This window comes from Populus nigra, chromosome 4, assembly GCF_951802175.1.
Source record: "Populus nigra chromosome 4, ddPopNigr1.1, whole genome shotgun sequence".
Lineage (NCBI taxonomy): Eukaryota > Viridiplantae > Streptophyta > Magnoliopsida > Malpighiales > Salicaceae > Populus > Populus nigra.
In genome coordinates, this window is record NC_084855.1 from 6,579,623 (window position 1) to 6,605,805 (window position 26,183).

The window sequence follows — 26,183 nt, forward strand, 5'->3', positions numbered from 1 at the left end:
TCGTGAGAAGACTGCGGACTAGAAAACTAAAGACCAAGGAGATAATTGCCCTCCCAGATTCAGGGGCATCATGGTCACCAGCTGAGATTTCACTCTCACTTTCCACCGCCTGGTTAGGCCTTTGGTGTCTAAAGGGAAAAGAAAAGCACCCATTCCCGGCCAGGTGGTGGTGACAATGTCCCAGACCATCCTCCCAGTCTAGGTCCCAACTCCCACCAGCCTACTGGCCATTTATTTCCAAGCATGGGCATTGAGAGTCCAACACATCTCATTAGATTTGGAGCTTGCTGGGATGGTGAATGATAGCCACTTCGGCCCAATATGCCATCTGCTAACAACACCTTCAAAAGAGTTAGTGGCCGAGGATAACTCTAACTGCAAACCCAACTAAGACATTTGGTAGAACTTTATCCGGGCCACCAATTCTGTGTTGTGAGTAGAGGTTGAGCTTTCTTTATCCTCGATCACTTCGACAATATTGCAGGGCCCAAGTGGTCACTGGACTCGGCTGTCCCTGAGTTCTTGGTATCGGCACAATAATCTGGCAGGTTTTTGGTTAGTACTTAGTCGAGCTGAACTCGCTATTTATAGTATTGTGTTTTTGGAACAAGGAAAATAAAAAGTAAAAACTAAGAACCTCTGCAGAAATAAATGTTCATATAGTAGAGGATAACCCTGCAGGGGATCATCCCAAATATAAAGCTCTGTCTGATCTTCAGTATCTAATTTGGCAAGAAAATCTGCACAACAATTGCCTTCTCTTAGAGTACGCTGAAGCTGAACTTTTTATTCCCTTGAAAGGAGAGAACGAATATCTATGATGATGGAACCATAACGATGAAAATCAATGTCATAATTTTCAATCATCAGTTAAAGTCTTACGATTTTTAACTCATTTTTTTTCTTTTTCGAAGGACATGTTAAAACTTAAGATTTTTTCGGGATAAATAGTCCTTCAAGTAATTACTATGTGCAGGAGGCTTACGTAAATGTCTCATTGGTTGATGTTACCACTTACCAGCAAGACTGAGACTCATACAGTAATGTCACAAGGACGAGTCAATATTATTATGCTGGAGATAAGAGTCCAAAATCGTTTCCCTCCTTGGACGTAATGCAAACAGTTACATTATACCATGTCTTATACACCCAAAAGAATAGGGGAGGGAGAGAATGTGAAAGCAATGAGGTTTGGCCATTTCTCATTGGGTATTGGTTCCTGAATTTCATCTCTAAATCCCACTAAACATGCATGAGAATCAGTTCTTGCTGTTGGTTGAGATGACTACTCTAGGATCTCACCCTCTCTGTTATAATAATTAATTAATAATCTAATAATAGGAACCTCACTCAACAAATCATTTCTTTTCTAACTGGTTCTTCGATCTTCCTGGGGCCTCCATATCCCCCCACTCCCCCATGTGCTCCTGATCAACCTGCCTCGCTATTCCATTCTTCACAATGTCAGCCACTCTTCAACGTTGTTCTTTGTAAGCTATCACTACTGTATGAAGTAGTAAATCATGTTCCTTTCCGTAACTAGTCTCATCATGTTTTACTTTCATTAATGAAGGTACTGCCTTCTTTTCTGCTGACATCAACTTAATCTGATCTGATCGACTTATTAGATACGGTATTTGGTTAATTAGTGGAAAATTTTCTTAACCTCACAATTCTTAGGTGAATATAGCTTATCCAAGGCTAGTGTTTGGTGCATGGATAATAATAGACCTTTGGTGCCATCAAATATTGGAGTTCAGGGGCCACAATTCCCATCTCTGCCTGGACAGGAGTCCTTGTACAATCTCACATTTGATGAGGTGAATGATCAGATCGGAAATGTAAGGAAGCCTTTGAATGCTGTGAATGTTGATGAGCTAAGAAATGTGATATCCGTTGAAGAGAGTCAGCTGTTGCAAAATCCTCCTTCGTCTTCGTCTTCGTCTTCTTCCTCGTCCACTTTCCTCTTTCTTGGGAATTATAATCTTAACGGAACATCAAGTAGGAAAACTATCGATGATATGTGGAAGGAAATTGCCAACGAAGAACATGTAAACGTCTTCGATAACCAAATAGTTCGGCAACAACTTGGCGAAACTACACTTGAGGATTTTCTAGTTCGCGCGGGCGTAATCAACAAAGGAAATCAAAATGAAGTATTTAGTCATCAACCAATTATGGAGGTTGATCCAATGGTTGTGGGGTCACAGCAGACAGATTTGTTACCATTTCAGATGGCTTCTGTGCAGCAGCAGCAGCAACAGATGACATTGTTGGATTCAAATTTTCACATGTTTGAAGCTGTTTCTGACCAGAACCCTGTTGTGGATGTTGGATACTCGGATAACCGACTGCCTATGCCTATGCCAGTGTCAGCATTAATGTCAGCAACATCTTCAGATTCTCGGGTGGCTGCTGAAAAGCAGTGTCGTTATACAGATGAGATGATGAAGAAGACTATTGAGAGGAGGCAGAATAGGATGATCAAGAATCGAGAGTCGGCAGCAAGGTCACGAGCAAAGAAACAGGTCATTATTCAAATATTTCGCATTGAGCTTAATTATTGGCGTTGATGTTTCTCTTTCACAGAAGAGTACTTCCTTATTGAATACTAATATATAGCTGGTTTCGATGATTATAGGCTTATACCAGCCAGTTGGAGCATGCAGTGTTTCATTCAAGAAAAACAAATAACAGGCTCAAGAAGGAAAAGGTGCGACTTTCACACTCTTGTATGATGACCAAGCATGCACGCATGCATGCACACTCGCGCACACACACCATTTCCTCTTCTTAATGCCAATTCTATTTTCCACTAGATACCGGTACGTGCCTATGCCGGAAAAAAACATGGCTATGGAGATACGAATTAAAGGTCTTAATTTTATCATTGTTTTTTTTTATATAAAAAAAAGAAAAAGAAAAAGAAGATAAAGAAGAAATATTGCATACAAACTTTGGCATTGAGAACTGACTGATGAAAATTCATTTCGATTAAGCTAAAAGATTTCGAAAGTGGCCATTTAGAGCTATATATAGGCTAACTTGATTGGTTTGGCAGGAATTGGAGATCATATTCTTATCGTCTGATCAAGCTCCCATGCCACGATTCCAGCTACGGCGAACCAGCTCAGCTTCATTCTAGCCAGTGTTAATACCTGTCCATGCAATTCTTTTAATCAAGAGCAACTCGGTGCATCCATCCATTGATGGAAGTACCAGCTTTGACGTTTTCTATTGCTAGGTTCTTCTAGGAGCTAGCCAATTTATCTTCTTTGAGATTGAACAGTTGGATTTATTTATGTTAGTGGAGACTACTGTTACAGCACTGTCACATTGATATACCAGGATTTGTTATATGTGAAAAACCCTAAAAAAAACCCAACACAACAGAGCTATCATGTCATTAAGAAAAATTAAAGAAAATAAAAATATTTTTTTTTTCTGAAACAAATATTTGCTACGAGAGTACTTATCATCTAAACACGAGAGAGTATAAATTAGGGCTAGTAGATTTGATTGATAAGAAATAATATTTTATTTTTATCGATCATGACTCGAATATTGGATTATGTGATGGAAAATAAATTCTTTCATGATTCAAAGCTCTCACATGTTTTGATTTAATATGAATCAAAGTCTAAATATTGGTGTGGAGTCCAACATCTATCACTCCACAGGCTCGTACAACCAAGAGCCATGATCTGGGCCTGGAGGCACCTTAATAGCCCAATCTCTAAGATCTGCACTTCTTGTTAGGCTCGGGAGAGACTTGATGGTCTAATACTTTCAAGGATATTACCTCGATTTGGGCTTTCAATGCTTTGGTGGCCCAACACACCTCAAGACACCATGTCGTTCAAATTAGCATGTGTCTTTCATGCTCGATTCACCTACCACCAACCCTTGAGCCAATATATCATAGAGAATGCATTGTTCACTCTCTCACTCTTTTCAATAAAATAAATTCAATTTTTTTAATGTTATTTCTTAAACTTTTTTTTCCCGAAACAGGCCAGTTCAACGGCGTTTGGCCTCATTTTTTTTTATTTTTTTTAAATCATGGTTTTTTTATGTGTTTTTTTTTTAATTTTAAATATTGGATGTAAAGAACAGTTTCATCCAATATGCGTTCAATTTCTCAACTGAACTAGGGAACGTAATCTTGCTATCCCTTCAACTGGATGTTTGAAAATCAATGCATCCATGAGAAAGTACACAAGGCTTGTCTTTTTATCTGCATCGAACAGTTCAATACAGAAACGAAGGCAAGGTCACTACTTGTTAGATGCAAGCAGTTCATATACAGAACTTGAAATTGTGCCACTCACACGAGAAAGAGAATACGAGGCTGGTCGTCTGTGGTTTCCCCTTTTCACTGTTCCTTTCACATAAAATGTTGCATTTTATATTTTTCATCTTCACGATTAAAATCAAGAACCAGGCATATGGACTCCAAAACGAGAGGATGAAGTAGATGAATATCCCAACATATATATATATATATATATATATATATATATATATATATATATATATATATATATCAGTATATGTACACAACATCTATCCTTTTGTATTTACAATAAAAAGAAATACGAAGGCCAACCATGTTAAACTTTACAAGTCGATAAAGCCTGTCTCTCGATGACCCGTCTCCTTCTCAAACCTATCAATTTGAAAAATGAAAACAAAAATTAACTTCTGAATAAGATGGCCAGGGAAGCACGATAATACAATATTCCGACTTCCTACAACTGAAATATACATGCACATACACATTCAGTCATGCTTTCAAGTCAAGTATTGAAACCACAATTTCGATTTAGCCGCCCCGATACAATATATTTACTTTATAATGGAAAAGGATATACAAGAAAGGTCTGTTGAAGTAAGTTATAGAAACCAACGTTGAGAGCAAATAGCGAAAATCACTGTAACTGACATTAAAGTTCCAGCAAAAGACAGCCAAAAAGAAAACTATCACTTGAAAAATTGTCACTTCAAACCCGCCATCAGGCAACATGAACCTAACAATAGTGATATACAAGTTACAAAAAAATTACAATCCTGTAACTTCTAACAGAAGCAGTTTCAGCACTCCAGTTGCTAAACCCGTACACAGTGATTGCACTTCAACATAGAAGAATTACAACTGCTAATCTAGAGATGAAGAATCTGACTTTATCAAGTGCATGTGACTTCAAAGACCTGCCCAAGTGTGCAGATTTGCATTGTGCATATATGAATACTAGCTTAGGGAGTAAGATTATCAATTACAAGATCACTGAAAAAGTCTATTCTTAGCAAAAAAAAGAAAAAAAGCACCATATAGAAGTTCCTCTCAAAATTAAACCAATGCTACCTATTTACACGTTTCCAATTTAGTGCTTGGCATAGCTGTCCCATTTACAAGTACCAACAATTATTAAAAGTGCAAGGCATCTGCCTATTGATAACTTACTAAAAGTTTGAAGGTTGTTGCACCACCAAATAGATCATTTCTTTGTGGCATCTATAAACATGGCTCGAGTCCAATGCTCAATATCCTCAACTTGTGATGGCGGGGGAGGAAAGGTGGGGTGTTCGACCAGATCCCATCCATCGATAAAGCTCTCATTCTTCCCATCAGATATCCCAGTGGCAAAAAGAAAACTTGCCGCTGAATTTGGAAGGTTATTATCACTAGTGTTTTTCTGCCAGTCAAACAAAAATATGAAACCCACTGAAAACTTGCAAGCACAGAAATGGCAGTGAAAAAAATGAACTTAATTTCATTACAGCCACAAAATTGCTCTTTTAAAACCAGCACCAAGCAGTTAAAATCCTAGACAAATCCAAAACCTACCTAATAAGTGACCAACTGCTGTCACTATCTGTTCCATCTCTCTAGACAGATCCCAAAATAAAACTAAATAAAAGCATGACTAAATACTTCTAAGCAAGCAAGAAGGCCGCTCCACTGAAGGTCCAGTTATATAGGACCTGTACATGTAAGATGCCAATGACAATATTGACTGGTTTTATTCTGGCCTGCCCTTGTTAACACCAACTTCTGTGGTGTCATTAAAAAAGTCTAAATCTTAAAGCATTATAAAATAACGACTAAATTCTATTTTGAACACTATCGAGAAAAGAAAGGTGGGAAAAAGGAGGAGAAAATTATGGAAAAGGAAATCCAGAACATAAAGATTAGAATTATCAGCTAAAACTTTCAAACGTTTTAAAAAACAAAGTTAAAGGATATACCATCAGTTGCAATGCATGTGCACTCTCCAATAGTGCACTTGATGAGATGGCAGAATTTACATTCCACACAGATTTGTTCAACTTTTGCACTTGCTTGCATGACCTGAAACTCAAAAAGTAAAAATGTCAAGCATGATGAACAAAACTGAATGAGGATCGAAAAGAAGACAGATGAAAACAAACATGCTTAGAATTAATGAAATGCTGAGGATATATACCTTGAACAGGCCATTTTCAAGTTAAATACAGACCGAACTTCCTTGGATGAAGATAGTGTGGACAATAATTTTGCAAATGCTTCGAAGGTAGACGTATCAGAAGGAACATCTAAACATAACAAGTTATAACAATATGCTGTTACACATGCCACACTTTTTTTGAGAAGTGAAACCCCCTTTTGCAAGTCCTTGTGTGTTTCAACAGAATGTGGAGACACGGATGAATAATTGAAGCTGTTACTTCTTGTGGAATCTAGGTGGGGCCTTCTCTCTGATTCCATTGAAGCAACACCAAAATTACTCGAGCTTTTATCAGTCCATGAATTTTCAGAACTAGTAGAGCAATAATTCTGGCGAGGTATAAAGAGGGGATATTCATTACTGCAAGCACACAAAATGTTTAGTTCTGGAAGGAGTAATAACTCGAACTTAGCCACTGAAATTCCAAAACACAAACTCTTCCAGTCAAAATACCTTCTAGAAGAAGGACATGCATTCCAATAAGAATCTCGCTGCCAAATTCGAGAGCAAGAGCCCTGAGGAAGAATTAGATGAATTCAACAGCCATACAAATGAAGTCCACAACAACAATATCAAATTACCAATAGCATTCACCAAATTGTATCTCAACTTTAAGCAACCTTCTTGAAAATGATTTGACTTTTAAATAGAGAACATAAAAAAAAATCCAGTAAGAAAATGTTTTCCACAATTCCATCAACAAAGCAAATAAGTATTAACATACAGGAAGAGCCCTCAAAATTCAAAATAACAAATAATCATTTGCGGCTCTAAGAGGAAGCATGAATATTTTGTCAGCATACATATATAGCAAGTTGCAAAATTCATCAACCAAAGCTAGAAAAATAATAAGAAGAAAAACAGGATTCTAAATAATATGCTATACAGTTTGCCAGTATATCAGAAAGCTGCAATTATCCAAACTTCAAAACTAATATAAGGCTCACTTCAAAAAGTATCGTTTGAAAAATGGTGAATTTAACAAACCACCATCAAAAGAGTAGGGTTTGTGAAATTTACTCTTGAAAAATATGTGATCTAGATAAATATATACATATGCATTCCAAAAACTATCCATTTACCATTTGAATTATGGCCCACCAGATTTGTTCTAGCTACATTCAAGAAACTTGGGAATAATCCTAAGAAGACCGAATGCTATATCGTTCATCATGTGTCCAAATAACAAGAGCTCTTGACAGCTATACTTTTTGCTAAAAGCCCCTTAAAGATGCTGAGCATAGGTACCAGTATAACTAAGAAAACAGATGTAAATTCAGAAAAGGGGAGGGGGGGTCCTTGGAGAAAATTCTACCATCTCATAGACACACAGCATGCTTACCGCAAAACCTGCATTATGAAGTGTAGGGGCAGCCAAGTTATGCGCCACTAGATTTAGAAGCTGCACCATGTATCTGTTTTCCAACCATGGAGATTAATGATTAGTAACAGCATGTGAAATTCCAAGGGAGTTCTAAGCAATGACAGATAACAGAACCTGAGAGAGTTCATAAAGTATTACACCAAAAGAGTACATCAAAGAAATTTTCACATGATCCAAAATGACATGATAACATAACCACAAAGAAAGGGGGGAAATTACCCCAAGGAGGCAGCAAGCTCTTCAGATGAAACAGAGTGGGGATCAAGTCCTCTTGGTAAGCGTGCATTACAGATTTGATCATATTGACCACTAAAGTTCCTCTCCCCATCTACATTCACCTAAACAATATAGGATGGGTCATGATGATTGCCATTACAAAAGTAATGTTAAGAATATCAAAAAACACCTTTAATGGCATGCATGTGAATGCAGACACACACCCACTTAGCAATTATAACAAAGACTAGTTTGAGAAACTCTATGTACCAGCACAACAAACAACTGACCTTGTCCTGAAATTCTACAACAAGTCAGAATAGAAGTCCTCCAATTCCTACCATTAAATTCTAAATTATCACAAGCAGATACCATCTCTCTCTCACACACACACACACTAGTTGCACGCAAGCACTATTCTTAGATAATTGAAAATATGTAGGCTTTGATTTTTAGGCTCACACCTAGTTCATAACAGTGCAGGATAGTTTACTAAGATTATGGGCAGCTCAAATCCCAAAATCTGAAGTTGTGTGTTTGAAATAACATGAAAAATCATACCAAAAGTCTATATCTAAATGACATGTCATGAAAGAGACCCCAATCACGAAATTTACCAAAAGAGCCAGATGGCAACTGAGTAAACATAATGGTCACACTTTTCAGTCACTTGCAGGTATCAAAATGTGTTCGTTTTTTAAGTGCTTACCCGGCGTTGAGGGAACAATTTACATATCTGCTTTATGACCACAGACTGCTTATGAAGTAGTTCAGAAGTAATAGCCATCTGCAGCAAAGACAACATCTTAAAGCATCAAATATCTTGCTGCTTAACATATGAAACAAACAAAAACACAACAAATAAAACACGTTTATAAAACTCCAGAAATAAAAAAATTGAGCCAAAAATTTAAAACATGCAAGTCTGAAGATACACATAGTTTGATTTTATGTTCAAAAGGAACTGGGTAGTAGTTCTCACATGCCCTAAACTCTGAGTGCAAATAAGATTGGGATAGAACTTCTCCAGTTGTTCCATACGATTTTTTTCCAACTGCAATACAACAAACTAGCATAAGACATCTTATCACTTCCAACAGGAAAACATGCATGTTTCGTAATGAATAACTTGTAACAGGAAGAATAAGAATTAAACGGGGAAAGAAAGGAAACAGGAGAAAACTAATACCACATTGCGAGCTGATTCGAGCATTCCATTTTTTTTCTTTAAATCTTGAGATAGCTTCTCGACCTTAGCCTTCCCTGTGAAAGTGTCATTTAACCTAATGAGTAATGAGTTAATCTTAAATCTAAGGTACACAAACAGCAATGAGATATTCCCTGTGCCAACCTTGAGCAAGTTGTTCCTTATTACGATGTAGCTTCTCTCTCAAACTTGCAAGCTTCTCATTTTGTTGTACTCTCCAATTGAATTGATCATCTGCCTTCCCCTGGTATGTATCAGGTGGATTATAAAATTATTCAAAACAAGTTCAATAAAAACAGAAAGATTCATCCTAAAAGGGATAAAACCAAAACCTTTGCGACAAGCACAACACTTAATTTGGAGTACAAGAAATCGCGGCGACTATTCAAGGATTTCAACAAAGTGCCATATTCATTCAATCTGCATAAGCAAACAGCAAATTTAGCATAGAAGAGACCTAATACTTTACAAAACAATAAGCTAACCGTGGAAATCACTTAATCTAACAGAACGTGCCTGTAATTGACACAAATTGGACAAATGGAGGCGCGATTCGAATTCTCACAGATGCCACAGCAACTTGATTTTTTGTTCATCGTTTTGCTTTCTCATCAATAAATTGCAATTCGCCAAGCCCTGACCAACAACCTAAATAAAAAAATAAAATAAAAATAAAAAACAATCCCTAGAATTGGGAGGCAAAACAGTTAAATTCCACAACATACTATCAACAGAAACAAAATCGCGCGCTTCTCCGTTCAATCGCTATTTCAGTTTAGACTAAAAAACAAGTTCAATTCAAACCGAGTAACGTATACTCCATATTTATTAAAAACTTTTTTTCAAGTGAGAAATCGTACCGGAAGTGGAGGTGGCGGAGTCCAATTGTCAACGGCAAGTTATCATCGCCGGATTCAGAGCCAGGGCTTATATACGATTGGTTTCCGTGAATTTGTGGGATTATTAGTCCTTAAAGAGTTTTGGTTAATCTTGCTGTGGGCGTCCGTCCTTCACACGCTAGAGCCTGCAATTTTCAGTTTCTTCTTACAAGATTGCTTCAAATTTTGGGTTTGGGCCCCTTTTGGACTCGTGATATTGCTTTATTAGCGGCAGCGTAGTTATGTTTTGAAAGAAGTTTTAGCTGAATTACATAGACACCCCTGAGGTTTTCCAAGCTGGAGACATGGAATTATTTTGCAGAGATTCCGTCGGATTCTACGGTCGAGAATGTACCACGTGCCTCTCATCTGCTGACCTGCTTTGGACAGTCTAGTTCTGCCTTGGGCATGCTTAGTCTAACTGGGCTGGCTATATGTACCCTTAACGGGCTTCAAGGCCCTGTGTATATTTAGGCTAAGGTATCTAAGCCTACTGAATTAATTTTCCCTGTTAAAAAATTATACTCATATGTGTAGATAAATTAAATTGAAAAGGGAAGGAGAGAAAAAGAAGAAGGATTTCATGCAAGTAAAACAAAGTAACAAACCAAGAAGGGAACTTCGAGTTCTCAAGCATCCCAGAAACAAGGCAGATAATACATAGCAAATGAATCCCGCTTAGAAAATTCGTAACCCCTGTAACATGTTCAACATACAAAACTCTCGTCTCCCACGTATCGTATCTTCAAAGCAATAGACTTTGTGAATGCAATTTGTTCTAAAGAAAAAAGAGCATATTCGATTATAAATCCTTGTTGATTTAATAGAAATTGGTTTTTTTATATTTCTAAAAAGTGAAAAAAAAAATTTGTGTGTGACAATATAATGAAAAATAAGTTAAAATATATTTTAATGTGTTGAGCTATACCATAATAAATAAATAAATAAATAACTTATTAATATTTTTAGTTTTTTCAAGTTTATTAAAAAAATAACAATCAAAACTGATATATAAAAAAGTTAAAAGATGAAATTGAAAAAAAAAATTCAATTTCATAACTCATTTCAAATAAAACAAATAAAAAAATAGAGACTATATCCAATAGAAAAAAAAAATTAAAAAATAATAAAATTAAAAAAAATCTAGTTTTTAAATTATTTCAAATAAAAATAAATAATAATTAAAAAATAAAACCAAATATTAGATAAAAAATCAATTAAAAAAATTAAAAGACAAATAAATAATAAAAAAATAAAGATCAAATTGATATAAAAATTAAATTAAACCAAATAAAAATTAAAATTAAAAATTTCTTTCAAAACCAAGTGGCTAATTTCTAATAATAAATTAACATGAAAAAAATTTAGAAAGTGGTTTACAACTGTCCTAAGAGCTATTGTGTTTCAACAACCATGCTATATGGAGTGCTTGACAGCGCTAATCAAGGTTCACTTCCTTGTACAAAAGGTCGGTTCACTTTCGTGTCCACAATCACGTAGAAAGACTTTCAAGAATCCGGACCGGGGAATATATATAATTGCTACCGGAATGTACCCCTCAACTCTTCATCACATGAAATGGTCTTCAACTAACTTCTTCAATTCCTCCATCTTTTTTATGATCTTTGGGTTCATCAGATCTCTGGCCTCCCTCATGAGTGTGCCATCTTGACTTAAATGGTAAGCATCCACCATAGCTTTGATCCAGGTGTGTAGTTTTTCAGGGGTCCTACAGTAGCAGCAGTTCAAAAGTACTGAAGTTATAATAATAATAATAATAATAATAATAAAAAAGAGTTAAGTAAATGTACATTAAGAGTCCATTTGGCATGACTTGTGAAAAATGACTTTGAACTTCAAACTCAAATCAATTTGCAAAAATCATACCAAACGGATCCTAGGAAGCTAGGGCAAAATATTTCTGCTTCCATCACAAAATCATGTAGGAAGCACCTAATCATCCAACAGGGTAATCTACCTATTGATAGATCCATCATTTTATCCTTATGAGTTGTAAAAAAAATCTTCAACCAGGCGTAAAAAAAATCAGCCTAGGAAATGCTTGAAACCTTGACTAAGGATGTTTAGGCCAAAGGATCTCACAATGAGTTAATACATTCATGCACATTCAGCATAGAGCAACCACAATTCATATACATACGTGTATAGGGAGTCCACATCCTTCCCTTCAAGTTCTTCTCCTGGGGTAAATGCATCGTTTAAGGCACACAACCGTTCCTCAGGATCCTCAACTGTAAGAAGATATTTTAGTATTCTAATGTCCTTAGGCACATTCCTCTGAAGATTACCTATAGCTGTCTTGTACAGATGATACAGTATATCCTTGACCTGCAATTCAGAGCAACAGATGATCTACACTAGAGCGGCAATCTAACACAACGAAACAAAATGAGAAACTGATAATTCTTTTTTAAGGGCTGATAGGTGGATTCAGAATGAAAGTAGCATAGGACAAGTAAACGATCACAGCTTCCACTGCCCTTTTAAGGGGGAAACAACATGAAAGTAACAAACATTGTTGCTTCTTGTAATGATTCCTGCTGGACTATCTCATGTGATCCATGGGATTAAGTGTGGTAACATGACTGCACTCCTGACCATGCTTTTGTCCCACTATCTCTCATAGGGAAGAGAGGAATTGTTTGAGGCCAAAAGTCACTTTACCTCATCTTTCGTCATGTTGGACTCTTTAGCGGCTGACCATGCTTTTGTGATCATCAGGACCAATGCTGAATCAAATTGATTTTTTTCAGCCAAATCATCTATCTTCTTGCAAGCTGCATCCAAGGAAGGAGAATTGATGATGTCTTGGAGCTTCAGCTCTGCAGCATTCAATGCTTCCATGTTTTCTGTTGCACAATCATAAGCTTGTACAGTAGCCACACAGTCATTTCCAAGCTTTGCCAAGGCTTCATATGTAAACAAGAAAATATAATGAGTATCACAAAATATCAAAGACGAAATAGGAAGAAAAATGTAGTTTCAGTTCAATCCTAATGGTAGGTTTTCCATTCATGCAAAGGTTTCAACAAGAAATCTATGGCAAACAAAGGATTAGCCCAATCATTGGTGCAGAACCCAGATATACTTGAATAAAATGACAGACAAAAGCAAAGAAAATAATCTGTAAAAATTCTGCACTGATTGTTAAAATCAGTAACAAGGTTAGCCATTGGATGTTTACTCGTGTAACTGAAAGAGGCCTGATCCCATCATGGACTTAGCAAAACTATGACAGAGTATGCTTGTCTGGAATCTCAGTGAACAAGTTAAGCGGATAAGGTGATTGGGAAATCTGAAAGCTATCAGCACAAGCTCATATACCACTGTTGTGGAGGTGAATCAATCTTTTAACAAAATAAAGGTAAGTGTATATGGATAACAGTATCATCTTTTATTTTTTTTCTACTGACAGGAAATTCATAGCACTATTTTACAAATTCGAATCCTGCTATTAGTTAGACTTGATATCTGGTCACCCCAGCACAACCCAATAGGAACAAAAGTGTTCGCACAACAAAAAATAACAAGAAATACATCATTAAAAAAGTGAGAGCACATACTCACCATTTTGCTCACTTGGATTGTCATGGTAGGATTGTGCTACGGTGTAAAGATGCACAAAAAATTCTTTAGTGAAGTCTTTACGACGCTTGGCAACAATTTCAGTCAACTCGGATGGTGCCGCCTTGATCACTCCAAGAAGTTCATTATGCCTTTGCACATCTTCATCGATCTGTCGAGATAAGATTCACAAACTAAACCATACTAACAAGTAACACAATATATGAACATATCGCATGGCCAGCCAAGAAAAATAGGGAATTCACGTGACTAAAAGCTTGGTTAAATACCAAAAACCAACCTCTTTCAATTTCCTTGCAAACCTAAGTAAATTATGCTTCTTCCCAGGATCATCCTCACACTCCGCTCGTTCCTGACACCGCTTGTAGAAATGAGGCCGTAAATTGTCCCATTCCTTACTAAAAGCCAGTAACTTTCTCCAGTCATTTGGAGTTGGCTTGTCGACCATGAAAACCTCAATTAATTTATCACATACACTCGCCATTTTACCATCATCAACACCATCTTTTCTGTCATCATTGATAGCTGTTGGTTCAGACGAATAAGAAAACGACAATTTCTCACCATTACAATCACTGGGTACTGTAGTTGCGCCATCAACAGCAGCAACAAGAGAGGGATTTCGGCGCCTGAATGAATTAGCTGATAATTTATTACCTGGAATTTCACTAAATATAAGCAATTTCGCACGTTAACAAATCCAATTGTGACAATTACTGACATCAAAGGAATTGATAGCGGTAACAAGAAAAGGATCATTAAATAGCTGTTTTTGGTGATTGAAGAAAAGAAAAGAGTGGCTTACTATTAAGTTTAGAAGAGATAATAGGGTTTGGAAATGAATATCTGTAGAAGGAGAGAGAAGGCGACCAACGTCGAGAGGTGGTTGAAGAAGCCGGTACTGTTAGAGAGCATGAAGCCTGCACAGAAGCACAAGCCAGCTCCATTTAAGTTCCTTCTTTTCGATAGCAAACTATCAGTTTCCTTTTTTGTAAAAAAAAAAAAAAAAGGGCTTTGGGGTTTCCAAATATCGGGGGGAGAGGGGGGCGGGTGGTGGTTTAGGCTTAGAAAATTTGTAGAGTGGCAGGTGCCGGAGCCTCACCCCTTTCCTGCGATATTTCTCGAGGTTTTAGTTTACCCTTTTCAAACGACTCCGTTTGATTTAAGGCAAAATTGGTCTTCTTAAATAAATGTGTATTTGACATTGTGGAAGTTTGAGCAGGTTTTAAAAAAAATATAAATTATAATTTTTTCTTAATTAAAGTTTTAAAAAAAAGTTTTTCGTGGAACTATATAAAAACTATGATGTGTATTCACTAATTAAACACTTTCAAAATTTTAATTGATGCAGAATACGGTTTAAACTATATTAATTTACATTCCCGTACGAATCTTGAAAGCATTTATATTATAAAAAATACTAAAAAAACATAGTGTTTTAATACATACCATGTCATTATAACCTTTATCACATTTCATTATGAATTTACAAGGTAATTTTTTATTATTTTTTTTGCAATCAGTCTTTTTTAGATAATGTGACCTTTCATGGCAAAATTGAAAGTCAGCCAATTACTTCTTATTCGTTAACCAAATGAATAATTGAAAGATAATGGACTAAAATAAAAAAAACAAAAAGAAACTATATGATTGTTTTGAAATTGACTCGAAAAGTTGACTTTGATCCTTTTACTTTAGTACTCATCCATTTTTTAGTCTCTTAAATTTTTTTAGAATTTATTTTTTATCCAAAAATTTATTTCTCTTATTTTTCAATTTCTGGTTTGAAATGAAAGATACAAGGTCACTGAATTCTGATGATAGAGAGAGAAAATATCGGTTGACACCAATTAAAGATTTCTCCTGCAAATGTGTTTGAAATCTCTCCTCCAGCTCAAGTGAGTGGCCCAGTTGTCAAGGCACCTCCTACAAATCTATTTACCCATTGATCAGCACTACCATTCATAATTCAGAAATAACCATTTTCTTTCATTCTTGATATTACAGTTCAATTCCCAACGTAATTAACCATATTAGTTATATAACTTCGTCAATAAGTTCCTTGTTAGACTTTTCTCATGCAGATCGTGAGATTGCATATAATTATTTTATTAAGCTTTCATCTTTTTCTCCTATTCAATTACATTTTAATTACGTCGTACATCATAACTTGCTATGATTTCCATGTCAAGTTAGAACATAATTGACTCAATTTCCTTCTCGTTACTATTTGCTGGCTCTATAAGGAGAAAACAATATGAATTTACCAAATTCTATAATTTCTTACTTAAAACATATTTCTTGATAATTTCCTGTATCAATTTAAATTAATCCTTCACACAATAAACCATCAAAATCTTTCATTAATAATTTCTAAAAATACATCTTCACACAGGCATGCTATATACATAGTAAAGATCATTTCCTACCTTTTTAGTAAATAATTTCTTCAATTGAACTAAATTCTTAATTTGTTAAAAACTCATTAATATTATGTAAAATAACATCAATCATCCATAAATCATTGTTCACATCATTCATACATAGTCATAACACAATTTTATAAAAGGTATTATGAACCCATCACTATCTTTCTCTCCTACCTGTGAATAGCCATCCAGACCCTTTTAGCCCCTTAATTTCTTCATCATTTTATCATAATTCTCTCCATTTTATAATCTATAATGTCCTTAGAGACTCAATTCCAAAAGAATATGCTTCCCCCCTAAATTCACATCAAAAACCCTAAATCAATTTGCTAAAATCTTAATGAAAATCAAGCAAATTTCTTTCAAAATAACATAAACCAGCTTTAAACATCATATTAAATCACAAATTGAGTTTTTAATGCTCATTTGGTTAAGTTTTCCCAAATCTCCTTCTTCTTCCCTTATTTTCTTCATTTTCTCTTATAATCTCTCTTTTCTGGTGTTTTTTGTGTTTTTCTCCATCGCCTAAAATCCGACCACCACTATGATGGTTGAAAAATCCAGGGAGGGGGGTTTTGTATAAAAACTCATTTTCACACAGCAACACTTAATAAACACCATAAAAAAACTCCACAAATAACTTTTTAACTCTTAAAACATCTTAAAATCACTAAAAAACAAAAATCAACCAAACAAGAAAATTTTAAATGGAATTTGATCAACGTTTTTAGGTATGTTTCTAAGAAAAAAACTACCACCATCAAATTTTTCTCGTTAAATAGAATACCAAAATCAATCATTTTGTTAGTGGATTAAAACGAAGCAATAATTCTCTTTCAATCATCATAATCCAACAATTTTTTTTATTTTTCTCAAACCTATGGACTGAAAAACAAACAAAATAAACTTTTGGATCAAAACTAAAACTACAAAAAATACAGGGAATATACAAGAAAGAGAAGGAAAATAGGTGGACCAAAAACTATTTTTTTATAGTGAACATGAGATTGATAATGAGATTTCTATTTGTTTGACAATTTGATTGACCATGAGATTTCTATTTGTTTTACACTTTGATCCTCTTTTATTAAATTGTTTCTTCCCTTAACAAATTTCTTGAAAATTGGCTATTGTTTTTAGCATAGAAAAGTTGTAATGGAAGAAAAAAAGTTTAAAGATGAAACTAAAAAAAATCATGGAACTATAGATTGCTAAAGTTAAATTCATGAATATTTTACAACTTGTTCGAAACCAAATTTTATGTTGAATTAAATTAAATTCATAAACAACTTGGAGTTTAATTGATAACCTATTAACAATTTTTACATTTAGAGTAAAATAATAAATCACAAAATTGAATTCTTGATAATCTTAACTTTTTTTTTTAATTTAAAAATTATTTTACAATATGTGTTATTGTAATTCAACTGAACCTCGATTTCAAATTAGTTGAGATCAGTCACGAGAATTATCTTTTAAATATGTGTTAAAAAAATTTAAATATAAAAACTAATTTAATCTTGTAATTTGTATTTTTTTAAAATGTATCTTTAAAATATTATTTTTCACTTGAAATAAAAGAAAAGGTGATGCTATTTTTTTTTTAAAAAAAAGAAACATCGGTAGGCAAATGCTCTCATTAGTGGCATGCATTTTAACAAACATGTCTCTCCTCCAACAACCTTCTGTTGGATATTTTTGGCCTTCTAGAGATTAGGCAATTGTTTAGTTTAACATATAAGCATGAACACAATTAAATAGCATGCATAAATTTAAACAAAAGTAATTTACTTATATAAAAAATTGAATTAGAAACAATTTCCTAACATGTATACTAATATAAATCTTACAAGACACTTATTCACTAAAGATATATGTCCAAAGATATAATGTTGTTGTCAAAGATTAAACTATTTAAATGCTCGTCACATGATGTAAATAATCTCTTCTAAGATCCCAATAATTAATTTTTCAAATAATGCATTTTCTTGCAGGAGCACTGGTGATTTACCTTCTACTTCTTTTATCCAGTACCTAGCCACAAAGACTACCCCCAGTCATAAAGAAATCCCAGGTCTTGATTTTTCGAAAGCAGAATCAGCAAGTGAATTTGTTGACTCTAATCTGCTTGCACTTTGGATTCAGACGTTATAAGAAAGACACGTTGTTCTTTTAAAGTGTCCGAGAGATTTGGTAACTTACGTGAATAATAATTCGATGAGTGGGTGCTTGAAATTAGGAGTTGGTCGAGGCGCGAAAGGTGTTTGATGGAATGCCTGATCGAAATGTTGTTAGTTCGGAGGCAATGATAAATGGGTACTTTTTTAGATGATGAAGCTTTAGGGCTGTTTAGGGAGGCCATAAAGGATGGGGTTGTACCAAATAGCAAGGCTTTTGTTTGTGTATTGAATTTGTGTAGTGGAAGATTAGATTTTGAGTTAGGAAGACAAGTCCATGCTCGGGTTGTAAAGGGTGATTGGAGGAATTTGATCGTGGATGGTGCCATTGTTTATTTATATGTTCAATGTGGTGATTTGAAGAGTGCATTTGGTGTGTTTGATCGGATGGTGGAGCAGGATGTGGTTTCTTGGACATCAAATTTTACTACATCTGGCGCTTCAAAGGCATTTGGAGAGGAGAAGGCATTGAAGTTTGAGAGACAGGTACACGGGTATAGCGAAGAAGATATACCAAGATGATGTTTTTGTTGGGACTTTTTTGGTGTATATATGTATACTAAATGTGGAGATATTTCAGATTCTTCAAAAGTGTTCAATGGGATGAGGAGGAACACGGTTATATGGACGTCCATTATAGTAGGGTATGCTAGGAAGGGGATTGGTGAGGAGGCTATTAGCCTTTTTCCAATAATGCAGAGACGACGGGTATTATCTAACAACTTGACCATTGCAAGTATGCTCGGGGTTTGTGGGTCAATTGGGGCGTTGCTTGCTGGGAGGGAAGTCCATGCACAAATTTTTAAGAATTGCAGCCAATCAAATGAATATGTAGGAAACCCTCTTGTGTGGTTCTACTGTAAATGTGGGGGGTCTCATACCGCCTCAAAAGTCTTGCAACAAATGCCTATCAGAGATGTTGTCTCGTGGACTGCCATAATTTCTGGTCACGCGGTCTAGGGCATGAGTCCGAGGCCCTTGGGTTTTTGAAGGAAATGATGGAGGAAGGTGTGGAACCTAATTCATTTACTTATTCATCGGCTTTGAAAGCATGTGCTAATCTTTGACAGCATACTGGAGAGGAATTTGGTTACTTGGAGGGCCATGTGAGGAATTGGCTCTGCCGAGAGGCTTTGAAACTCATATATAGGATGCAAGCAGATGGTATTAAGGTGGATGATTTTGTATATGCAACTGTCCCTGGAGGCATGTGGAGAAATAGAGTGGGATACAGGGCATTCATCCAAGTACTGCTTGAGCACTAGTTGACCTTCATTGGGATGAGAATTTGTGGGTACTGTCCGTATTAGAAATACACTCGTTCTTATGGAATTCATGTTGCATGGATGAGGGAACCCAAATTACTGATCAAGGTATTCACCTTGCCTCCTAATTCGAGTTTTACCTGCTTTCGCTTAGTAAGGTGGAAAGAGTATAAAGAGGGTACTCTGGAAACTTAAATGATCAACACAGCTTGTTGACTTGCTGTGTTGCTTCTTGGTTGATGCAGTAATGTTGGGGGCCCTGTTGAAACATGATACTATAATGCATCAGCAACATAAATATAGCACCAATGTCCAGTGTATTAGCTGTGTAATTAACTAATTATAAGTCTATCTTGAAATTCATCATAGATACGTATCACGTGTAGGATCATGACAGGGTCTATTTGCTTTTAAAAAAAGTGCTCTTAAACATACTCCTGCGTGCTTCTCCAAAGTGCTCTTGTTTTACTTCCCTTGCTCGAAAGTCTATTTCAGCTCTTCAAATCAGACGCCTTGTTTTTTTTTCTACTGTTAACAGGGCGTTCATGCATCTGGAAGGAGGATAATCGAAGCACTAGCCAGTGTCCAGTGGTGCTTCTTCACGGGTCTCGCTCGCCCATTTAATTTCTTGGATGACGTATCGTTCTTGCCCGTGTACTGCATTAAGGCTTGAAAACGCTGCTAGCAGCGGGGTCACAGAAAGAATCGAAAGGGTTAAAAAGGCGACTTTCTCTCGGTCTCACGTGTATTGTGCATGCATACAATGGAACTAGAAAAAAAAGAAAAAAAGATTGCCCCAGAGTTGTGGTCATTACGGAGAGATAGACGACTCCACGTGTCAGGTCACCGTGTATCCATTTCGATACAAATACATCAACTTCAAAGAAAAATTGCAAGAAACATATTATGGGGAAATGACAAGTAGATATTACATAACTTTAATCAAGAGAACAAGCCCTGGAATCTTCATATTTAGAAGCTAGACCCATGCATTAATGAAAAATTTATTCTCCTTAATTTGCTTCTGATTTTAATTAGAAGTGATTAGGTGGAGAAAAATTCAGCAAAACATTTAAAGATAGCCGTTTATACGTGGAAATTCACTTGAAAAGCATTGGAAGGTTTTGCTTTAGATACCAACAAAAGCCATGGATTCTTGTGTTTTTGAGATGGAAATAAAATAATAGACCTCCAAGGCCAGGCCCAAGTGAAAATCCAAGCCCAAACTTAGGGTTTAGTAAGGGACCACATGCATAGAAATAAAAAAACGTAAGGGAGGGCGTCATAGTCAATCCTGCTGCCACATGAATTTCAGCCGATGGTCTTCCCGCTTCTCTCGCTTATCATTTTTCTCCCCTTACCTTGCCTTCCTCTCCTCCTCCCCCCCCCCCCTCTCTCTCTCTAAAAATAAATAAATAAAAACAACCTCATCATTTAGACATGTCGCCCAGCGGTTTCGATCCAATCAGCCTCTACAAACACAAAACTGTTGGTTAAGTTAAAGGCTATTTATGCCACCACCTCTTTGTAACTTCTTTCTTCTCCATCCACTCCCTCTCTATTCTTCCTATTCAAATTTCTCTCCTCTCTCTGTAGATATTCAGATCGGTAAGCTCTTCTCTCCCTTTCCTTTTATTTTTTATTTAATTGCAAGCGACCTAAACCCTAAAATGCACTATTAAAGCCCTTCTTTATATTTGATTGAGATCTTGACCGGACTTTTGTTTTTGTATCACTGTATTAGGCATTAGGATATTGTTTGTGCAACTGTTTGTTATTTGAAAAGTCTTTTTAATTATTTATTTTATTTCCATTTGCCTGCCTGGTCTTGTTCTTTTGTTTCAGTTTTCCTTAATGTTGATTGACAAGTCATTTGTTTGACCTGGTCACTTTAGACCGCGTTTGTCTCATAATTTCTCTGTCTCATTATGTTTGCTCATGTGTTTGTTGGGAGATCATTTTGAAGTAATTTATTTTTCCTTTTCCTGTTTTATTATATATTGATATTTTCATTTGGCTACAAATGATTGAAGATCGAGGTCATGATCTGGCCGTTTGGGTTTTCTTTTATTTTCTTTTTAATTTTTTTTTCTTGATTTGATCCTTTTTTTTTCTTTGTTGAGGAGCTAGGCAGCAACAGTTCGCCTGCCTAAATGAATAATTTAATTGCTACCATCAATGTCTTTTTGCAAACAATACTTTAGAAGATTAACCAAAATACCTAAAGTTGATCCTTTTTTTTTGTTGTTTTTAATTGCCCTTTGAGTATTATCACATCAGCTCGGGGTTATGTTAAGATTCGGTTTAGGCTGAAAATGCAGGATTCATATTTGTTGGAGGCAAATGGTGTTTTTGTTTTACTCTATGGACAATATGGGAATTGTAAAAAGGCTCTTATGTTTTGTTCTGTCTTTAATTCACAACCTTTTTTTTTAACAGTCTGAATTGAGATTTTATCATGTATTTGATGCATGGTGAATGTTGGATGATTAAGCGTTGTTGTAATCTTTGGCACGTGATGTGATATCCTTTGTGTATAAGAGCTTACTATTGGTTACTTGTCTAAGTATATGACCTGAAATTTATATATGCATACATGTTTGTACAATTTTGACTTTTTTTTTTCTCTACTGTATTTGTTCCAGGTTTGTGTTAGCCGTTTGATCTGCAGAAGCACTAAAACTGAAGACCGAGTTTTGTTGAATTGTATTCCAAACTTTATTTAGTGCCATCATTATGGAAAAAGCAGCAGTTAGTGAGAAAGATATAACTAATTCCCCAACTTCTGAGAAGCATGAGGAAGATGCAATAATTGCTGAAGGTGATAATCAAATGAGAGTTTCAGAGGAGGTGAGCTCTCTAGACACAAGAAAGGACAATCCCAAGCTGGACAAGGATAATGCAGAATCTGATGCTGGTGAAAATATTGATGAGAGCAGTGGCTTAGAGTTTAAATGTCCAGTTGAGAATGTTGTGAAACATGATGACTTGGGAAAGGAGTGTGAGAACATGGGTATGGAACCTAAATCTGTTGGAGCAAAGTTAAACAATGATACTCAACGTGTTGTATCTGGTGACAAGATGGATGAAGTTGGTGATTTGGAGCCTAAAGCTGAAGAAGGAAACAAGCAAACACCAGAGGAAATTCTTGGTGAGCAGAAGGAGCCAGAGCCTGTTTTTGATGGAACAGAGGTTCCTGGGATGGAAGCTAACAGAAGTACATCTTTCCATTCCTCAGATGCTGATCATGAGGCTGAGGGGTCTGCTTGGCCTGAGAAGGCCGTGGCTCTTAAGAACTTTGTCAAGGAGAAGGGTGCAGTTGCTGTCACCAGTGTTCTTCGTGTTCTTTCTGTAAAAAGAGATGAAGTGGAATGGGTTACTGGTGATGAAGATAAGGAGGCTTCAGATTCAGCTAAAGACAAAGAAGCAACAGAAGTTTCTCAGAAACCAGCGGACAGGTCTGCATGGAATCCTCTCAGCTATATTATGTTTTCTCATGATGATGCAGAAAACAAATTTGAGCAGGGGGTGGAAGGAAGTGAAGAGCCACCACAACCTATAGCTATGAAGGGAAGAATTATACTGTACACAAGATTAGGGTGCCAAGACTGTAAAGAGGTTAGGTTATTTTTGCATAGGAAAAGGCTCAGATATGTTGAGATCAACATTGATGTATACCCAAGTAGAAAGCTGGAACTAGAGAAGTTTACTGGATCTTCTACTGTTCCTAAGGTGTTTTTTAATGAAATTGTAATTGGAGGTTTGACTGAACTCAATGGCTTGGATGAGTCTGGCAAGCTTGGAGAGAAGATTGATTATTTGATTACTGAAGCTCCAGCATCTGAAGCTCCTCTTCCTCCTCTTTCTGGTGAAGATGATGCTTCCACTAGTGGCTCAATCGATGAACTTGCACTTATTGTTCGGAAAATGAAAGAATCCATTGTTGTTAAGGATCGATTTTATAAGATGCGGAGGTTCACCAACTGCTTTCTAGGTTCAGAGGCTGTAGATTTCTTGTCAGAGGATCAATACTTGGAGAGGGAAGAGGTCAGTTGGATTTTTTGCTTTTCTTTTGAGACATGCAGAGTCCTAGAACCTGAAATATATGGTAGATGTCGTATCTTATCTATGTCTTCCATGCTCTGGTTGGAAAATAGTCCACTTTCTTTGCACATATTTGTATAGAATTAATGCCCCTGTTGCATGCTCTCAAATTTTTATGTTGAAAAAGAAAAAAAATTGTTATATTAGTATTAAGCTTATCTTACTCTCGCTCTTACATTATGAAACAGGCTACTGAATTTGGGCGAAAGCTCGTTAGCAAACTCTTCTTTCGACACATTCTTGAGTGAGTCCTTTGGATACGCCCTAGTGTCTTTGATTCTTCTGCTTATGCCTTTTTCTTTCTTTTGAAATCTCTTCATTGACAATTTTAACTTTTTTTTCTCCTTTATGATGCTTAAAACTGTAGTGAGAACATATTCGAGGATGGTAACCACTTGTATCGCTTTTTGGACAATGATCCTGTTGTGTCATCTCAATGCTATAATATCCCAAGGGGCATTGTTGAGGCAAAGCCTAAGCCCATAACAGAAATTGCAGCAAGACTCAGATTTTTGTCCTGTGCAATCTTTGAAGCCTTCACATCAGTAGATGGAAAGCATGTTGACTACAGAAGTATTCATGGGAGTGAGGAATTTGCAAGGTTTGATTTATGCTAGAGCTATAAAATTTCAAACTTTGGCGTCTTGATAGTTATTGTTTTTACTCTATGCTCTTAACTTGTTTGCATTGATACTTGTAGATATTTGCGGATAATTCAGGAGCTCCAACGAGTAGAATTGCTAGATATGCCAAGGGAGGAGAAGCTTGCTTTTTTCATAAATCTCTACAATATGATGGCCATCCATGCTATATTGGTGTTGGGTTTTCCAAAAGGAGCATTGGAAAGAAGGAAGTTGTTTGGAGACTTCCAGTATGTGATAGGTGGGTGCACATACTCTCTTTCAGCTATTCAAAATGGCATTTTAAGGGGCAACCAGCGACCGCCATACAATCTTACCAAGCCTTTCGGTGTGAAAGATAAGCGTTCCAAGGTAAGAGAATTCAACATATTTCTTAATTACTCAGCTTAATGTAACGTTTTTCCAGAATTCGAAACTTCTGATGGAGTGTGATGCTTGCCAGCCAGTGTTGTTTTGCGCTTTCTTTACTCTTTTATCTTCTTTTTTTTAAAAAAAGAAAATTATAATCAGGTGGGGGACTGGGGTTAGGAAGTGCAGGTGGTGGTTCTATTGTTTCTCAACTAACTGTGGATACCCGATTTGCATTTAACAACCTCAAATTACAAAATTAATCATTATGGCACATTTCATGCTTGTTTTGCTGTTGGCAATCTTTTCAAGAAGAAAATGAACTGATTATTCTGATTTAATTAATCGCTGATTATATTGTTAGCAAGGAATAGTTCCACCCCCCCCCCCCCCCCCCCACCCACCCTCGTTTTCTTTCATTTCTTTTTTGTAAGGGAGAAATGCAAAACAGAATATGGCAGAGACAGAGCATATGGCAGAGAAAAATAGTGGATGAACAAGGAATAGGTTTCTGTTTGGGGTTTTATTTGTTTCATGATCAGTTTCATTCTTTATCAGGTGACTCTTCCCTATGCTGAACCTTTAATCCACTTTGCACTTGTTTGTGGTACCCGATCTGGACCTGCCCTTCGATGCTTCTCACCTGGGGACATTGATAAAGAACTGATGGAGGCTGCCCGTGATTTCTTAAGAGGTGGAGGGCTTATTATTGATTTGAATGCCAAGACTGCATTTGCCAGCAAGATCCTCAAATGGTAATGTCTAGTGTAATGTGTTGTCTGGTTTCTGAAAATTACAATGTTTTCTGTTGAATGATATTTATCTTCTTGGTGTGCAGGTTTAGCATCGATTTTGGGAAGAATGAGATGGAGGTGCTCAAGCATGCATCGAACTTCTTGGAGCCAACCTACTCAGAAACTTTGATGGAGTTGCTCGATGGTGCTCAGCTAAAGGTGACGTACCAACCTTATGATTGGGGTTTGAACAATTGAACTGTTAGTGTTAGCCCGGTGTCGTGTACCATATACAGGCTTCGTAAAGTATACGGTTTCCCTTGTTATACAAGTATTCAATAGAGGGAAGTACAATTATTATGCTTAAGAAATATGAATAAATCCATGTCAATGTATCTGCCAGCGAACAGCTGTCTAATATATCAAAACCTTAAAAATTTTGCTTTCCTGAAATTTAGCTGGTCTTGTATGATTATTGTGGACTTGAAACGGCTCTCTTATTTGCTTCCCTTTTTTGTTTCTTTTGCATTCAAATTGTTATCCTGGCAGAAGTTTACATACCCTTACATCACATGGTCGGAAAAAAACTGCTGCAGATCGCATCACTTAGTTCGTATGCCTCCTTTTTAGAGTAATTTCTTCATCTGTGCCTTGATTTGGCAAGATGCACATGTTTTTGTCGGCTTGGAGGGTAAGTACAACCCGT

At 36.1% G+C, this 26,183-nt stretch overlaps 4 protein-coding genes and 1 pseudogene across 7 annotated transcripts; 3 read left to right on the top strand and 2 right to left on the bottom strand.

Moving 5' to 3' along the window:
• The first annotated feature begins 1,715 nt into the window (after positions 1–1,715).
• On the top strand, positions 1,716–3,145 carry LOC133690533 (ABSCISIC ACID-INSENSITIVE 5-like protein 3). The gene is made up of 3 exons (XM_062110759.1): positions 1,716–2,528; positions 2,642–2,713; positions 3,062–3,145. The coding sequence occupies exons 1-3, from the start codon at positions 1,716–1,718 to the stop codon at positions 3,143–3,145; spliced, it is 969 nt and encodes a 322-aa protein (XP_061966743.1).
• Positions 3,146–4,128: 983 nt separating this feature from the next.
• On the bottom strand, positions 4,129–10,421 carry LOC133690562 (uncharacterized). 2 transcript variants are annotated; one of them, XM_062110786.1, is made up of 14 exons: positions 10,156–10,420; positions 9,812–9,943; positions 9,628–9,715; positions 9,440–9,539; positions 9,278–9,351; positions 9,071–9,142; positions 8,798–8,875; positions 8,092–8,210; positions 7,831–7,903; positions 6,942–7,003; positions 6,468–6,848; positions 6,250–6,352; positions 5,465–5,696; positions 4,129–4,669 (listed from the first exon to the last, which is right to left on the bottom strand). In XM_062110786.1, exons 2-13 carry the CDS (start codon positions 9,889–9,891, stop codon positions 5,499–5,501), a joined length of 1,428 nt encoding a protein of 475 aa, XP_061966770.1. In that variant the 5' UTR covers positions 9,892–9,943; positions 10,156–10,420; the 3' UTR covers positions 4,129–4,669; positions 5,465–5,498. The 2 variants fall into 2 exon arrangements, with proteins under 2 accessions (XP_061966770.1, XP_061966771.1); XM_062110787.1 differs by lacking the exon at positions 4,129–4,669 and adding an exon at positions 4,912–5,211 and having other exon boundaries at positions 10,156–10,421.
• Positions 10,422–11,483: 1,062 nt separating this feature from the next.
• Positions 11,484–14,897, bottom strand: LOC133691104 (uncharacterized protein At4g37920-like). Its single transcript, XM_062111441.1, has 6 exons — positions 14,585–14,897; positions 14,060–14,436; positions 13,762–13,930; positions 12,859–13,103; positions 12,335–12,522; positions 11,484–11,902 (listed from the first exon to the last, which is right to left on the bottom strand). Exons 1-6 carry the CDS (start codon positions 14,724–14,726, stop codon positions 11,743–11,745), a joined length of 1,281 nt encoding a protein of 426 aa, XP_061967425.1. The 5' UTR covers positions 14,727–14,897; the 3' UTR covers positions 11,484–11,742.
• Positions 14,898–17,993: 3,096 nt separating this feature from the next.
• Positions 17,994–20,586, top strand: LOC133691948 (pentatricopeptide repeat-containing protein At4g18520, chloroplastic-like; annotated as a pseudogene).
• A 355-nt stretch (positions 20,587–20,941) lies between these two features.
• LOC133692260 (uncharacterized) lies at positions 20,942–25,930 on the top strand. Of its 3 annotated transcripts, none has more exons than XM_062113072.1 (7): positions 20,942–21,258; positions 22,296–23,697; positions 23,943–23,998; positions 24,122–24,355; positions 24,455–24,746; positions 25,302–25,498; positions 25,582–25,930. In XM_062113072.1, exons 2-7 carry the CDS (start codon positions 22,387–22,389, stop codon positions 25,733–25,735), a joined length of 2,244 nt encoding a protein of 747 aa, XP_061969056.1. In that variant the 5' UTR covers positions 20,942–21,258; positions 22,296–22,386; the 3' UTR covers positions 25,736–25,930. The 3 variants fall into 3 exon arrangements, with proteins under 3 accessions (XP_061969056.1, XP_061969058.1, XP_061969059.1); XM_062113074.1 differs by lacking the exon at positions 20,942–21,258 and adding an exon at positions 21,534–21,615; XM_062113075.1 differs by lacking the exon at positions 20,942–21,258 and adding an exon at positions 21,668–21,689.
• Positions 25,931–26,183: the final 253 nt, after the last annotated feature.

What these genes read in the sequence shown, in the direction of transcription:
- LOC133691104 (XM_062111441.1), bottom strand. Translation starts at nt 14,726, where the DNA reads ATGGAGCTGGCTTGTGCTTCTGTGCAGGCTTCATGCTCTCTAACAGTA. An exon ending in CCAACATGACGAAAGATGAG is followed by an intron (nt 12,523 to 12,858) that starts GTAAAGTGACTT and finishes TCTGAATTGCAG; the next exon opens with GTCAAGGATATACTGTATCA. An exon ending in GATGTGGACTCCCTATACAC is followed by an intron (nt 11,903 to 12,334) that starts GTATGTATATGA and finishes CTGCTACTGTAG; the next exon opens with GACCCCTGAAAAACTACACA.
- LOC133692260 (XM_062113072.1), top strand. Translation starts at nt 22,387, where the DNA reads ATGGAAAAAGCAGCAGTTAGTGAGAAAGATATAACTAATTCCCCAACT. An exon ending in AATACTTGGAGAGGGAAGAG is followed by an intron (nt 23,698 to 23,942) that starts GTCAGTTGGATT and finishes ATTATGAAACAG; the next exon opens with GCTACTGAATTTGGGCGAAA. An exon ending in TGAAAGATAAGCGTTCCAAG is followed by an intron (nt 24,747 to 25,301) that starts GTAAGAGAATTC and finishes ATTCTTTATCAG; the next exon opens with GTGACTCTTCCCTATGCTGA.
- LOC133690533 (XM_062110759.1), top strand. Translation starts at nt 1,716, where the DNA reads ATGGATAATAATAGACCTTTGGTGCCATCAAATATTGGAGTTCAGGGG. An exon ending in GGTCACGAGCAAAGAAACAG is followed by an intron (nt 2,529 to 2,641) that starts GTCATTATTCAA and finishes CGATGATTATAG; the next exon opens with GCTTATACCAGCCAGTTGGA. An exon ending in ACAGGCTCAAGAAGGAAAAG is followed by an intron (nt 2,714 to 3,061) that starts GTGCGACTTTCA and finishes TTGGTTTGGCAG; the next exon opens with GAATTGGAGATCATATTCTT.
- LOC133690562 (XM_062110786.1), bottom strand. Translation starts at nt 9,891, where the DNA reads ATGAACAAAAAATCAAGTTGCTGTGGCATCTGTGAGAATTCGAATCGC. An exon ending in GCACTCAGAGTTTAGGGCAT is followed by an intron (nt 8,876 to 9,070) that starts GTGAGAACTACT and finishes TCTTTGCTGCAG; the next exon opens with ATGGCTATTACTTCTGAACT. An exon ending in CACATGCATTGCAACTGATG is followed by an intron (nt 5,697 to 6,249) that starts GTATATCCTTTA and finishes TTTGACTGGCAG; the next exon opens with AAAAACACTAGTGATAATAA.